The sequence below is a fragment of the Rana temporaria genome, chromosome 3 (genome assembly GCF_905171775.1).
Source record: "Rana temporaria chromosome 3, aRanTem1.1, whole genome shotgun sequence".
NCBI classification, from domain to species: Eukaryota; Metazoa; Chordata; class Amphibia; order Anura; family Ranidae; genus Rana; species Rana temporaria.
The window spans coordinates 63,982,400-63,995,967 of record NC_053491.1 but is presented as its reverse complement, the minus strand read 5'-3'; the positions used below and the strand labels follow the sequence as shown (position 1 = coordinate 63,995,967).

General features: G+C 43.9%; 1 protein-coding gene across 9 annotated transcripts in view; it reads right to left on the bottom strand.

Annotated features, from left to right (window-relative positions):
- The window catches only part of DMXL2 (Dmx like 2), a 250,506-nt gene that overhangs the window by 57,104 nt on the left and 179,834 nt on the right, over window positions 1-13,568 (bottom strand). For 5 of the 9 annotated variants that reach the window (XM_040342664.1, XM_040342667.1, XM_040342665.1 and 2 more), the window contains exons 28-30: window positions 12,568-12,816; window positions 12,246-12,377; window positions 11,795-11,976 (exon numbers count right to left, since the gene is read on the bottom strand). In XM_040342664.1, the coding sequence (XP_040198598.1) occupies window positions 11,795-11,976; window positions 12,246-12,377; window positions 12,568-12,816 (563 nt within the window). The remainder of the gene's footprint in view (window positions 1-11,794; window positions 11,977-12,245; window positions 12,378-12,567; window positions 12,817-13,568) is intronic. The other 4 variants (XM_040342668.1, XM_040342670.1, XM_040342669.1 and 1 more) reach the window with 1 other exon arrangement.

Genomic DNA, 13,568 nt, shown 5'->3' with positions numbered 1-13,568 from the left:
AAAAGCAGAGGAAAGTGGCAGATGAGCATTTAAATGGGACATGTATAAAATATTTTTTTATTTGATAATTAACAAAAGTATACAGTAAGGCCCCTTTCACACAGGGCAGTGGAGGCATATACACCGCTCTCTCACCGCTCCAAAAGATGCTGCTTGCAGGAGATTTTTTTCTCTCCTGCCAGCGCATCGCCTCAGTGTGAAAGCCCTCGGGCTTCCACATTGAGAAGGCTGGGCAGGAGTTTTTCAGGCGGTATTTAGGTGCTATTTTTAGCGCTATACCACCTGAAAAACTCCTCAGTGTGAAAGAGGCCTAAAGGTCAAATTAGCATATTAATGTGTCAAACTGATAGATAATTTCCACTTCTTAAAGTGACCTGTACTGTAAACCAAATACACAAGCTAACCAGACTTGGGCAATGCTGTTACATTATTACAACAATCTCCTCTCTTCACTTTTCTCCCTGTTGACTCCATATAGCATTCAAACCCCCAATGCGGACAATTGGGAGAAGGGTGTATAGCCAATGGTGACACCAAAAAGATGAAGACTGAGAGGATTCCAGTGATTGACAATGACCAAGACTGAAAAATTCAAGCCATTTACTTGTCAACCTAACATTTATCCTAATGGTAGAAGGTTGCTGTCAATCCAGTCATCCAATGAGGAAGATAGGGGGGTGGGCCCCCGTGTCTGAATAGACACAGTGAGCTGTGGTGCGGCTTGCTGTGAGGGAACTCAACAGCAGGGAGGGGCCAGGAGCATCGAAGAGGGACCCAAGAAGAGGAGGATCTGGGCTGCTCTGTGCAAATCCACTACAGGTAAGTAGAACATGTTTTTTTATCTTTAACATAAAAAAACACAAGACTTTAGTATAATTTTCAGTTTGCAATTTAAGGCAGCATGACACAATGTATCTACTTTTACAATATCTCACAAAAGTGAGTACACTCCTCACATTTTTGTAAATATTTTATTATATCTTTTCATGTGACAACACTGAAGAAATTACATTTTGCTACAATGTAAAGTAGTGAGTGTACAGCTTGTATAACAGTGTAACTTTGCTGTCCCCTTAAAATAACTCAACACACAGCCATTAATGACTAAACCTCTGGCAACAAAAGTGAGTACACCCCCAAGTTAAAATGTCCAAATTGGGCCCAACATGTCAATATTTTGTGTAGCCACCATTATTTTCCAGCACTGCCTTAACCGTCTTGGGTTTGGAGTCCACCAGAGCTTCACAGGTTGCCACTTGAGTCCTCTTCTTCTCCATGACAACATCACGGGGCTGGTGGATGTTAGAGATCTTGTGCTACTCCACCTTCCATTTGAGGATGCTCCCGTTTGAGGTTCCCTCAATAAACCGTAGCTCACCAGTGCCGGCAGCCCTCATGCAGCCCCAGACCATGACACTCCCACCACCAATGATTGACTGTAGGCAAGACACACTTGTCTTTGTACTCCTCACCTGGTTGCTGCCACACACGCTTGACACCATCTGAACCAAATAAGTTGGTCTCATCAGATCACAGTTCCAGTAATCCATGTCCCTAGTCTGCTTGTCTTAAGCAAAACCATTTGCAGGCTTTCTTGATGCAGTATGCGGCATATGGTCTGAGCACTGACAGGCTGACCCCCCACCCCTTCAACCTCTGTATATTTCCCAAAGACAACCTCTGAATAGGAAGCTGAGCACGTGCACTCAACTTTGGTCGACCATGGCGAGACCATGTTCTGAGTGGAACCTGTCCTGTTAAACTGCTGTATGGTCTTGTCACCGTGCTGCAGCTCAGTTTCAGGGTCTTACAGCCCAGGCCATCTTTATGTAGAGCAACAATTCTTTTTTTCCGATGCTCAGAGTTCTTTGTCATGAGGTGCCATGTTGCACTTCGATCGAGAGAGATGACACCAAAATAACACACCTGCTCCCAAATTCACACTTGAGACCTTGTAACACTAACGAGTCACATGACATCGGGGAGGGAAAATGGCTAATTAGGCCTAATTTGGACAATTTTAACTTAGGGGTGTACTCACTTTAGTTGCCAGCTGTTTAGACAATTAATGGCTGTGTGTTGAGTTATTTTGGGGGGACAGCAAATTTACACAGTTATACAAGCTGTACACTCACTACTTTACATTGTAGCAAAGTGTCATTTCTTCAGTGTTGTCACATGAAAAGATATAATAAAATATTTACAAAAATGTGAGGGGTGTACTCACTTTTGTCAGATACTGTATATGTAGAACCTATAGAACAAAATACCATGAATCACTGCAATGTAATTCACAGCTATAGGAGGTAAGCTATGCAAATCCTTTATCATAATAAAAGTACTCAAATGGAACAAAAGTATGGAATATCACGGATCACCATCACACAGTATCAGAGGCAAATATTGTGTCTGATGGAAAAAACTGAGGCAAAGGGATCATGGTAGATCCATAACCTTCAGATATTTTGTCTGCTGAATGGGTGAGACAGTGATGTACAATGTAACTCCGTCAGTAGGCTCACTAAGACAATGAACTTCTATTACCAAGATACTACAAATACAAAAATACATGTTAAGAAAATGTTCGAGTTCAACAACACCTCTAACACTTATGACTTATAGAAAGTATAATATCTTCTAAGGGAAACATATTACTTATTTTAATGGAAACACATTACTTTAAATATTACTTCATTGTATTAAAAGGTTCGGAAAATATTTTAACATATATAAATCTAGACTATGAGAAATAAAAGGCAAGCATACAGGGCCAGATTCACAGAATAGATACGACGGCGTATCTCCTGATACGCCGTCGTATCTCTTGTCCTATCTATGCGACTGATTCATAGAATCAGTTCCACATAGATAGCCCTTAGATCCGACAGGTGTAATTGACTTACAGTCTTACACAGTCGGATCTTAGGATGCAATACTTCGGCCGCCGCTGGGTGGAGATCGCGTCGTTTTCCAGCGTCGGGTATGCAAATGAGCATTTACGGCGATCCACGAAGGTTTTCGCATTCGTTACGTCGTCGCAAGTCTTTTTTTCCTGTCGCAAAGTTAGTCATGCTTTAACATGGCTTAACTTTACACAGCCCATGTTAAAGTATGGCCGTCGTTCCCGCGTCGATTTTGAATTGTTTTTTTCCCGGCGTAAGTACGTTACGCACATCGCGATTCACAAACATGTCGGGCCGCCGTAATTTCGCGCAAAGCACGTCGGGAAAATTGCGAACTGAGCATGCGCAGAACATCCGGCGCGGGAGCGCGCCTAATTTAAATGGTACACGCCCCATTTGAATTGCGCTGGACGGGTTTACGTTACACCGCCGCAAGTTTACAGGTAAGTGCTTTGAGGATCAGGCACCAACGCTGAAAACTTGTGGCGGTGTAACGTGTGTCTTTTCTCTCAGTGAGCAGTCAGTCAGTGGTGGAGTAGGACGCTCCGGACCTTCCGCTTCGAGTCTGCTCTCACCCAGGGACCAGACAGCTAGCTAGTCAGCTACCAGCCAGGCAGGCAGGCTCCTTCAAACCTTGCTGCACAGCCAACTTGCAGCTCCAGGACCAGCGCCTTCCACCCCCTTGGACCCCTCTCCGCCGCAGGTAAGACCCTGTCTCTCAGGGCCATCTATTCCTCCCTGGAACCACGGATGGCCGTCCTAAGGACAGCCATCTCTCCAGCTTAATTACTGCGGTCCCCTCTCTTCTTTACCCCCCATCGTCTCCCACACTGCCACCTACAATTGGGGCATCCCCCCGCCACCCCATCGCCACCTCCGAGGCAATTTTCGATGCTCTTTCGCATCCGCGCCAGCCTAGCTCAGATTCGCGGCCGCCGTGCTTAGGAAAGACCGCGGCTTCAGCCGCGGCCTAGCGGCGCGCCGCAGACGCCCTGACACAGGCAAACGAATTTTCTAAATTCACCCAAAACTGCCCTGAAACACCCCCCTATCCTTGGAGGATCCCATCCTCCCCCGGATTCAACAAATCTAACTTAATTAGCCAGCTTTTAGCCCCCTACCTTGAGGCCTGTGTCCTGATCAGCGGCCATCTTGGTACACCCCAGCAATAGTGACATTTCTCCCCCCCCCCCCCCCCCTCAAAAACCAACAACACTTGATCCAGGGTTTATCCGATCGCCTTTCAGGGATCAGGAAGGAATTTTTTTCCCCGCCGCAGCATATTGGCTCAGCTCGGCCAGGGTTTTTTTGCCTTCCTCTGGACCAAGCCGGGGGAGAGGATTCAGAGAATCTTCCCTCCGTCACCACTCCACACCTGCGCCCCCTCCGGTGACTGGCGACTATGGCTAATCGACGATACGCTGCAGAAACCATTCGGGGTCTGAGACGTTTCGCCACATCGTTACCAGCCGTCACCATAAAGGCCTTAAAAATAGAGCATCTTTTAAGAATCGATCGACGATCGATCATCAAAAATTTCAACCATTTACCCCAGGTTAAGCACATTTCATGTGCTTTGATCAACACAAGATCGGCAGTAAAACACCGATCAGAAGTCCATGATTTCATACTACAACACGATCTAGACTGCCTCTTTATTACAGAAAGCTGGCTCTCAGACGACTGCAACACCATTCTCGGAGAACTGGTGCCAGAAAACTATTGAATTATAACGGAAAATAGAATAGGGCAAAGAGGAGGAGGTCTAGCGGTGATCCATAAGACTCATCTTGCGATCACTAAACCGGTCCTTAAAAATCCTCTTCCATTCATGGAAACCCTTACTCTTCAACTTCAAACAAACCCCCAGGAGACTGTTCACATTCTTCTCTGCTATAGGCCACCCGGGCCAAAATCGCAGCTTCTGCCTTCATTAACGGAGTTTTTTTCCACTTATACCCTTAACAGCAAACGCCTCTTGCTGCTCGGAGATTTCAATCTCTGGGCCAACTCCTCACAAGACCCCATTGCTGATGCCTGTATTGACCACCTGGAAGGGTTAGAGCTACAGCAACTTATATGTGGGCCTACTCATGCTTCAGGACACACGCTCGACTTAATTTTCAGACAAAATCTGAAGATAAGCATTTTGGAAAATGAACCATTGCCATGGACAGACCACCATGCAATTAAATTCATAATTCCCAAAATTCCCCCACAGATAAAAGCACCCAAGCCGGTGACCACACACTGGACTAGATCACAGAAGAAGCTCCATTCGGAACTCTTCAAATCTACCTTGGGAGTTAAAATCAAAACAATCCATCCACTTCAAACAGCTTCAGATACACTGGATGCCTTAAATGCAGCCCTACTAGAGTCAGCCGACTTAGTAGCACCGAAACGCAAAGCCCGCACCCAGGAAAAAAAGTCCGGCTGGTTCAACAACCAGCTGTCACTACTGAGGCAAGAGCGCAGAAGGGCGGAAGCCGCCTGGAAAAGAAGCGCTTCAGAGGAAAACCTCATCACCTACAAGATAATAACAAGAAAATATCATAAAGAAATCTTCAAAACCAAGAAACAACATTTTTCTATGGCGATCAACAATGCCCTAAACCGCCCCCGTGAACTTTTCAAGATGGTCACTCAGACCATGAATCCAGGATGCCTTGAAGCCCCCAATTCAGACACCCAAGAGTTTTGTGATGAATTATCGGATTTCTTTATCAATAAAATTGAGGGAATCCGGGAAAGCATTCTGCAAAACAATACCCCCCTCAGCCCACCACACAACACCGAGAGAAAACTTCTACAGGCAACAAAGTTCACTCTGAAACCCATCTCCATCGATGCTACAAAAAATATCATCGGCACTCTGCGAAACAGCACTGCGCCCAATGATATTATCCCAACTAAACTGCTGAAGGAATGTGCTGACATCCTGGCACCACCTATCACGCAGCTTATAAACCAGTCATTTAAGGAAGGCATAGTGCCCTCCCTGCTGAAAGAGGGCACAATCCAGCCCATCTTGAAAAAACCAACCCTCGACCCCAAGGACCCAACTCACCGTCGCCCCATAACAGGCCTAAATGTCTTCTCCAAGGTACTGGAAAAAACAGTGGTACAACAGCTGCAACAGCATCTAGATACCCATAATCTACTGGATCCCTTACAATCAGGCTTCCGTCCCGGACACGGGACAGAAACAGCTTTACTCAAAATATGGGACGACGCCCTTGAGGCCGCAGACGAAGGAGAATCTTGTCTCCTGGTTCTGCTGGACCTAAGCGCAGCCTTCGACACAGTAGACCACAAACTGTTACTGAGGCGTCTGGCTGAGGTAGCCAGAGTCGCAGAAGGTGACATACCATGGTTTTCCTCCTTCTTGGAAAACCGTTCACAAACAGTTAAACTGGGATCTTTCGTATCCGAGAGGCGCACGGTGTCATGCGGAGTCCCCCAAGGATCCCCCCTGTCACCGGTGCTTTTCAATATCTATCTCCGTCCTCTCTTTGATATTATCAGTAGCCAAAAACTACTCTATCACTCTTATGCAGACGATACGCAACTGTATTTTCGCATCTGCAACAAAAAGGATCATCATTCCAGTTTAGAGAAATGTCTCTCTTTGATAGAAAACTGGATGTCTAAGAGTTATCTTAAACTCAACAATTCCAAAACAGAACTTCTCCTGTTTCAGGCCAGTCGCAAGAGTCAACTGGCAACAACCTGGACACCCCCGCCCATTCTGGGCCAAATCATCACCCCTAGCTCCAAAGTCAAAAGTCTTGGGGTCATTTTTGATACCTACATGACAATGGACGCACAAATAGGGTCAGTAGTCAGCAGTTCTCACCATCTACTGCGCCTACTACGCAGACTTATTCCATTTATCCCTAAGGAAGACGTAGCAGTCGTGGTGGGAACAATTGTGAACTCCAGATTGGATTACGCAAATGCCCTCTACCTCAGACTCCCAAAGTACCAAATCTCTCGTCTGCAAGTCGTTCAGAATACAGCCGCCAGACTTGTGACTGGGAAAAAAACATGGGAATCAATCTCACCTTCACTGAGAACCCTTCACTGGCTGCCAGTAAAGGACAGAATTGCTTTTAAAGCACTCTGTCTGACACATAAGTGCATCCATGGGAAGGCTCCGCAATATCTTTGCGACAAGATAGAACCCCATAATTCCACTCGCCTTCTGCGATCTACGGGCCAAAACCTGATCAAGGCACCCAAAGCCAGATACAAATCCAAAGGAGAAAGAAGGTTTGCATTCCAGGGTCCAAGACTATGGAACGCTTTACCAACCAGCATTCGGTTGGAGGAAAACCACCTGGCCTTCAGAAGACAGATTAAAACTCTGCTCTTTTGATGTCAAGAGACAGGAACCATCAAGCGCCCAGAAGCGATTCAGTTCGCATGTGCCGCGCTATATAAGTTTTTCATTCATTCATTCATTCAGCGTAAACACGATACGTTACGCCGCCGTAGTTTTTGGTCCACAGTACTTGTATAAAGGACATTTGCCTGAACAAGGTATTAAAAATAAACAAGAAGTGAAATTACATTTATAATTAAAGTGCCAGTTAGGCCCCTTTTCACACTGCCGCGACTGTGATTTTCAGGGATTTTTCTGTGTAAACTTGAGGTCTATAAACCTCAACCCGCTTGAAAGTTGGACCAAAGTAGTACAGGGACTACTTAGAGTCGCACAGATATGAATGGTTATCATTGGGAATCATGGGGTATGGCTGGTCATGCGACTCCGATGTCCAAAGTAGCACAAGTGTGAAAGGGGCCTTCAGTTTCTGGGTAGTTAATTTTCTACCTCCATTTAATGGATTAGATCTTGACAATTTAAATAGCAGAGGCATGATTGAGTAAGGAAGTTAAAGAGAATGTATAGTGGTTTTGAATGCAATTTCTGTCTTCATTGTTAGGGTCAAGACTACAAATTACAGGACTATTAAAACACTGCATTGTTAAAGTGCAACTTCATCCAAAAGTTGTAAAGTCTACCTCCCCCTCTTAAAATTTTGGCATGTCTTTTTGGGGGGGAAGGGGGGGGGGAGTGGGTAACTGTTTATGACAGTTCAGCCCCCAGTCTTCTAGGACACGTCACAGGAAGCTTCAGGACCATTCACAAAGTGCAGCTTGAGCATGCGCAGTCGGAAGCCGGCTTTGGAAGCTGCAAGCAATCGCAGCTGGCTTTCGAAACATGCCAGCGTCTGGAACCGAAGACTGCTGAAGAGGACAGTGCTCGAAACCCTGGACTGGTATGTGCCCCATTATTAAAAGTCAGCAGCTACAGTAGCTGTTGACTTTTAGTTTTCAGCGTGACAATCCTCTATAAAGCGGGAATAAACCCATCCATAAAACAGTTTCATTTCTCGCATGTGCCAGAGATGTAACACTATCAAACCAGCCAATGGCTGGTGTCATAACTGATCACATGTGCAGCATTACAGCAGTTGTAGATTAAACAGAGGCAAAGATGGCAGCTTCCTTGGCTGAAAACAATAGGGGGGGGGGGGGGGTTTACTTACACTTTAATATTGATTTCTGCTTTTCAGCTAGGGGGTGGAGGTGTGGGCAGTTTTCTTTTTATGTTTTTCAGACGATCAGTCTATATTTTTTGAGAAAAAAGCCTATGAAATTCAATAGGCTATAAATGGGTTTCCAGCAGACCAATTGCATGTTAAATAAAGAAGTATCTGCTGTGCGGTCTCTTTCACCAACACGTTACTTACTGGAAATATTTAGTCATGAATATTCCCCCCCCCCCCATTTACAGTTATAAAGTAAATAGTTGATCTCTTCACACATTCGATTAACAAAGTCCAGGGTGCACACGGCAAGGTATATTCAGAAAAAAAAATTAACGTCAGGGTACTCACAATGGTGTCGCTAGGGGGGTGTGGACTGCACCGGGTGACACTTGCCAGAGGGGTGACACCAGGGCCAGTGCTACCATAAGTATGCACTGCGCGCCTGTGTGGGCTGAGAGGAGGTAGGAGCCGTGGCACTTTTTATCTCCCATCGGAAATGCAGGCGGCCCGTGCCCTATCTCTGCTCTGCCTCGCAGTAATTACCAAGGGCAGATAGCGGGACTCTGCCTGACTTGTCGCCAGGAGAGTCATCTTTCTCGGGAGTCGAGCTGCAAGTGCTCAGTGTCCAGTCCTGTCCTTTTTCCCAGCCCCTCTTTCGCTCCACCAGCTGTCCAATGCCACACCTATCCGATTTGTGTCCTCCCAACCCTCTGCATACAATGCCTGCAATGAGCTGTGATCAGGGTTTTGTGAGCAGCTGGGCAGGAGATATGAAACAATGGCTGCTATATCTGCATAAGCCACCTAAAGGTGAGAGGAGGGAGGTATAATTGGTAAGTGAAACTTTTGCACACAGAACAAAATCCCTATCTTCCCCCACAACCTTTTGCCCTGTCCCCCCACTTCTGCCTCCATCTCTCCATTCTCTCTCCCCTTCTCATTTCCTCCACTCTTTCCTCTTTAGCTCCACCCTCTCTCTCATTCCCCCCCCCTCTTTCTCTCCCCCCATCTCCCCCCTTTCTCTCTCCCCCTCCCTGTTTCTCCACCCACTTTATCGTTGTCTCCTCCTCCCAACTCTTTCCCCCCCTCTCTCTCCCCGTATATCGCTTCTTGTTATATACAGACCAGAGTATATAATGTACAGTATGGTGTCATGGTACAGATTTTGACATAATAGATATGCATTAAATCTTTGGACGTTATGATTCCTGGTGTGCTGGCGAGTATATATATATATGGTACAGATTGGTCTGTATATAATGTACAGTCTGTACCCTGACACTATACTGAACATCATATAAAGACCAGTGTATATATAACATACAGCATGGTGTCGGGGGGTGACAACCCTAGTGATGCCACTGTCACAATGTGATAAAGTGGAGCACTGACCCACCGAAACATCAGTGAATAAAGCCTTGGATTATTTATGCACTTGGATCTGTAGGAAATTTGCACTAAAACAAACCTATGCTTTGTCTATTCAAGGCAGCTCCCAACGCTGCTCCATTCATTGCCAGAACCCAAGAATACAAGAGGTATGAAGGATCATACGGCTTTCTGGGCAGTGCAATCACATGGAGAGCCCAAATGCTGGGGAAGTTACAATGTAGGAAATTCATACATACAAAACTTACAAAGGGCTTTCCTTTTAACGCCTGGAGGCTGAACAGAGCGGTGAGGAGCAAATGTAAAAAAAATGCTTCTGTGTATATATAAATAAATAATTTAAAATAACTTGCACAAATAAAAACAATTAGAGCAGAAAAACATTTTACTTGTAAGCATGCAAGGACTGTAGTTTGCAATATCTTCCAGAACCAAATGTACTTTAACATACATAACTGCTTTAAATAACCACTAGCTGACCAGCCACCGTCAGTCTACGGCGACAGTTCGGCTCTCCCGCAAATCGCTGTAGCTGTACGTCGGCCCTCTACACAGATAACTTCTTGATAGCCCCCTAGTGTTAACCCCTTCCCTACCAGTGACATTCACACAGTAATCAGTGCATTTTTATAGCTCTGATCGCTATATGAATGTCAATGGTCCCAAAATGTGCCAAAAGTGTCTCCGATCTGTCTGCCACAATCCCGATAAAAATTGCTGATCGCCGCCATTACAAGTAAAAAATAAAAATATATAAAAATCGCATAAAACTTTCCCATAAATTGTACAACTTTTGCGCAAACCAATCAATATACGCTTATTGTGATTTTTTTTGGCAAAACCAATTAGAAAACAGACAAGTAGAACACTTCAAAAATGTATAACAAGCAGAATTTAACCCTGTATAGGGTCTATGGCTACAGGCAAAAAGGGTAAAGGAAGGACTAGACTCCTGTCAAACCTCTGCCTTTAATCTTCTGACACTACAATCCCAGTAAATTCAAACTCATGTGAAACAAACACGATAGAGTCCTTATCCCTATTCTCTAACAAGTAGAGTCCTTGGTTAGTATATGAGGGGGGAGACAGGCCACAGTCCCAACAGAGGGATATGCTAAACAGGAGCAATTTGGGACTTTAAAATGAGGCAGTAACCTGGTAAGGTCAGGTGTCTCTATCCCTATCTAAATGATTGAGGAAAATAGCAGTGGGACTTTAAAATTAAGCACATAGGTATATAAAGATAAATTTGTTTTTTAATAAAAGCAATATTCTGATAATATAATAGCGATCATAATGCATGATGGAATCAGTACAGTAGATATACTAATACAAATTCAGACATGTTAATTAAAAACAAACCATCACATAAAAATGTATTAGACAGTTGATAGCTCATGTTGCATATATGAGAGGTATAACGAATAGAAACACAGCATTGAACAGCTCAATCCATGAAACGCGTAGAGATGTTCAATACCATGTTTCTATTCGTTATACCTTTCATATTAGCATCATAAGAGATCAACTGTCTAATACCTTTTATGTGATGATTTGTTTTTAATTAACATGTCGGAATCTGTATATCTACTGTATTGATTCCATCGTGCATTATGATCGCTATTATATTATTATCAGAATATTGTTTTTTTTAATACTGTTATTAATAAACAAATTTATCTTTATATACCCATGTGCTTCATTTTAAAGTTCCATCACCATTTTCCTCATTCGTTGTTTATATTTCATGTCTGAAATTTACAACCACTTCAAGTTTTAAAATTAAAAAGTACACATATTTTTGTCCTGTGTAGAATACTAATTTAAAGTGATTATATGGAGAGCATCTTTAATACTGCAACTCAGATGCACCCACCCAACGTCAGCTTCAGTCTGACATAGATCAATCAATATACTGTTGATACATCAAAAGTCATCACCTACTTTTGCCACAAAATAGTCCCACATGCTTAGTTCTGGAGGAATGAACTTCTCCTTGTATGTTGGTCTCTCAGCAGGAACTGGGGGTGGAACAACCACATCTTTAACTGGTCTACCAGGCACCAGCATCCTCATGTTAAAGCGACGACGATGCTTATCTATTTCTTCTGATAAAACAGGTATAGCTGTCAGGAGAGAGCAGAAAACTCACTGGACTTATAATGAAGCAGCTACACATTCCCAATAACTCTGCATGCACAATTAAACATCCACTTAAAGAAAAATATAGATCTGAAAGCCTAGATGTAGAAAAACACAGTGATTAAGTGAGATTTTATTCAGTTGATTTACCATGCATTATTTTCAAAGTGCTCTTTCACAGATCGGTAAGTGATTGAAGGAAGGAATACAGTTCAGACTCTGAGCACAGCAATCATCAACACTGGTTTCTCACCACACAGTTGAGACTCTTGTCCCATATCAATAACAGAAGCATTGCCTTTAATGTTTAGCATAGCAGTGTCTGATGTGGGTTGTTCTTCATTTGGAAAAGTGAGAGCACACTGGGTTTTTTGTTGCTCCCTACCTGGATGAGATACATTAAGTATATATATATGAACAAATCTTCAATGACTGGCTGTACCATATTGTTTTGTACTCATGATGCATATAGTCAAAATGTTATAAGTAAAGAGACGAAAACCCAACTACAAGTTCATCACTAAGACAGCCAGCATAAACAGACACGTCACTTAAATAATTGGAAAGCAAAGTACCTGGAATGCTCTCTGGTGGTTTTCTTGGTTTTACAACAAGCTTGACTCCACCTCCAAAAACAGCTGCCCACATTCGGCCATTGAGAGGATGGGCAGCCAATCGAAACAATTCTGTGCTAGAGTCAGTAGCGAGGGCATGTATCAACAAGCTCACATAGACTGCAACAACAGCTTCACACAACATGACATTGAGCTTGGGCTGGTCTTCATCCTGAGCTGTGTTTAGTAGGTTTATAAGGGAACTAACACCTGGGGGTAAAAATAAATAAATAAATTAATTAATTAGTATAGAAGAGACAAAATGAGATGGTAAAAATTTTATTGGAAAAACAGACCCTTTTTTTGGCAAAATGAATAGGTGAGAAATCAAACAAGTCCTTTTCATTCAGAGCCAACTCACACTAGAAAGTGGTGCATTCCCTTGTGCGTTAATGGAACCCTAAACTCATTTTGTAAACCCTCATGGTACCACAGTACCATGCGATTTGTTGCAATGCAATCTTCAAAAGTAGCACCTGCAATCAATGGGCTGTCAAAATTGGAACATGCGCATTCTAGTGTGAACCGATGTTCTATCGATATGTGCCCATGCAGAACAGAATGGCACAATGTCACTCCCGATCAGCTGGAGTGACATCACCATAGCGCATGCGCACATCATAGGAGGCATTTTTCGCATTTGAGATACCATTTCTCTGGCACAATTTAATGCTATACAAACAGCGCATTTGTCATATTGTGCCTCTCTGTTGTGCCGCGAGTTTACAGTAAGGCACAATCTGACATCTACGGTGTTCCTCCGCTCTTTGCATAGCTTTCAATTGTGCCCATGAAATGGTATCTCCCCAATTGTACCCGTATAATAATATCTCCCCAGGAGAGAGCGGGGGACCAGTGACGGCGCGCCGCGCTATTCGCACATGCGCAGTAGGGAACCGGGAAGTGAAGCCGCAACACTTCACTTCCCGATTCCCTCACCAAGGACAGGTGCAGCCGAGGGA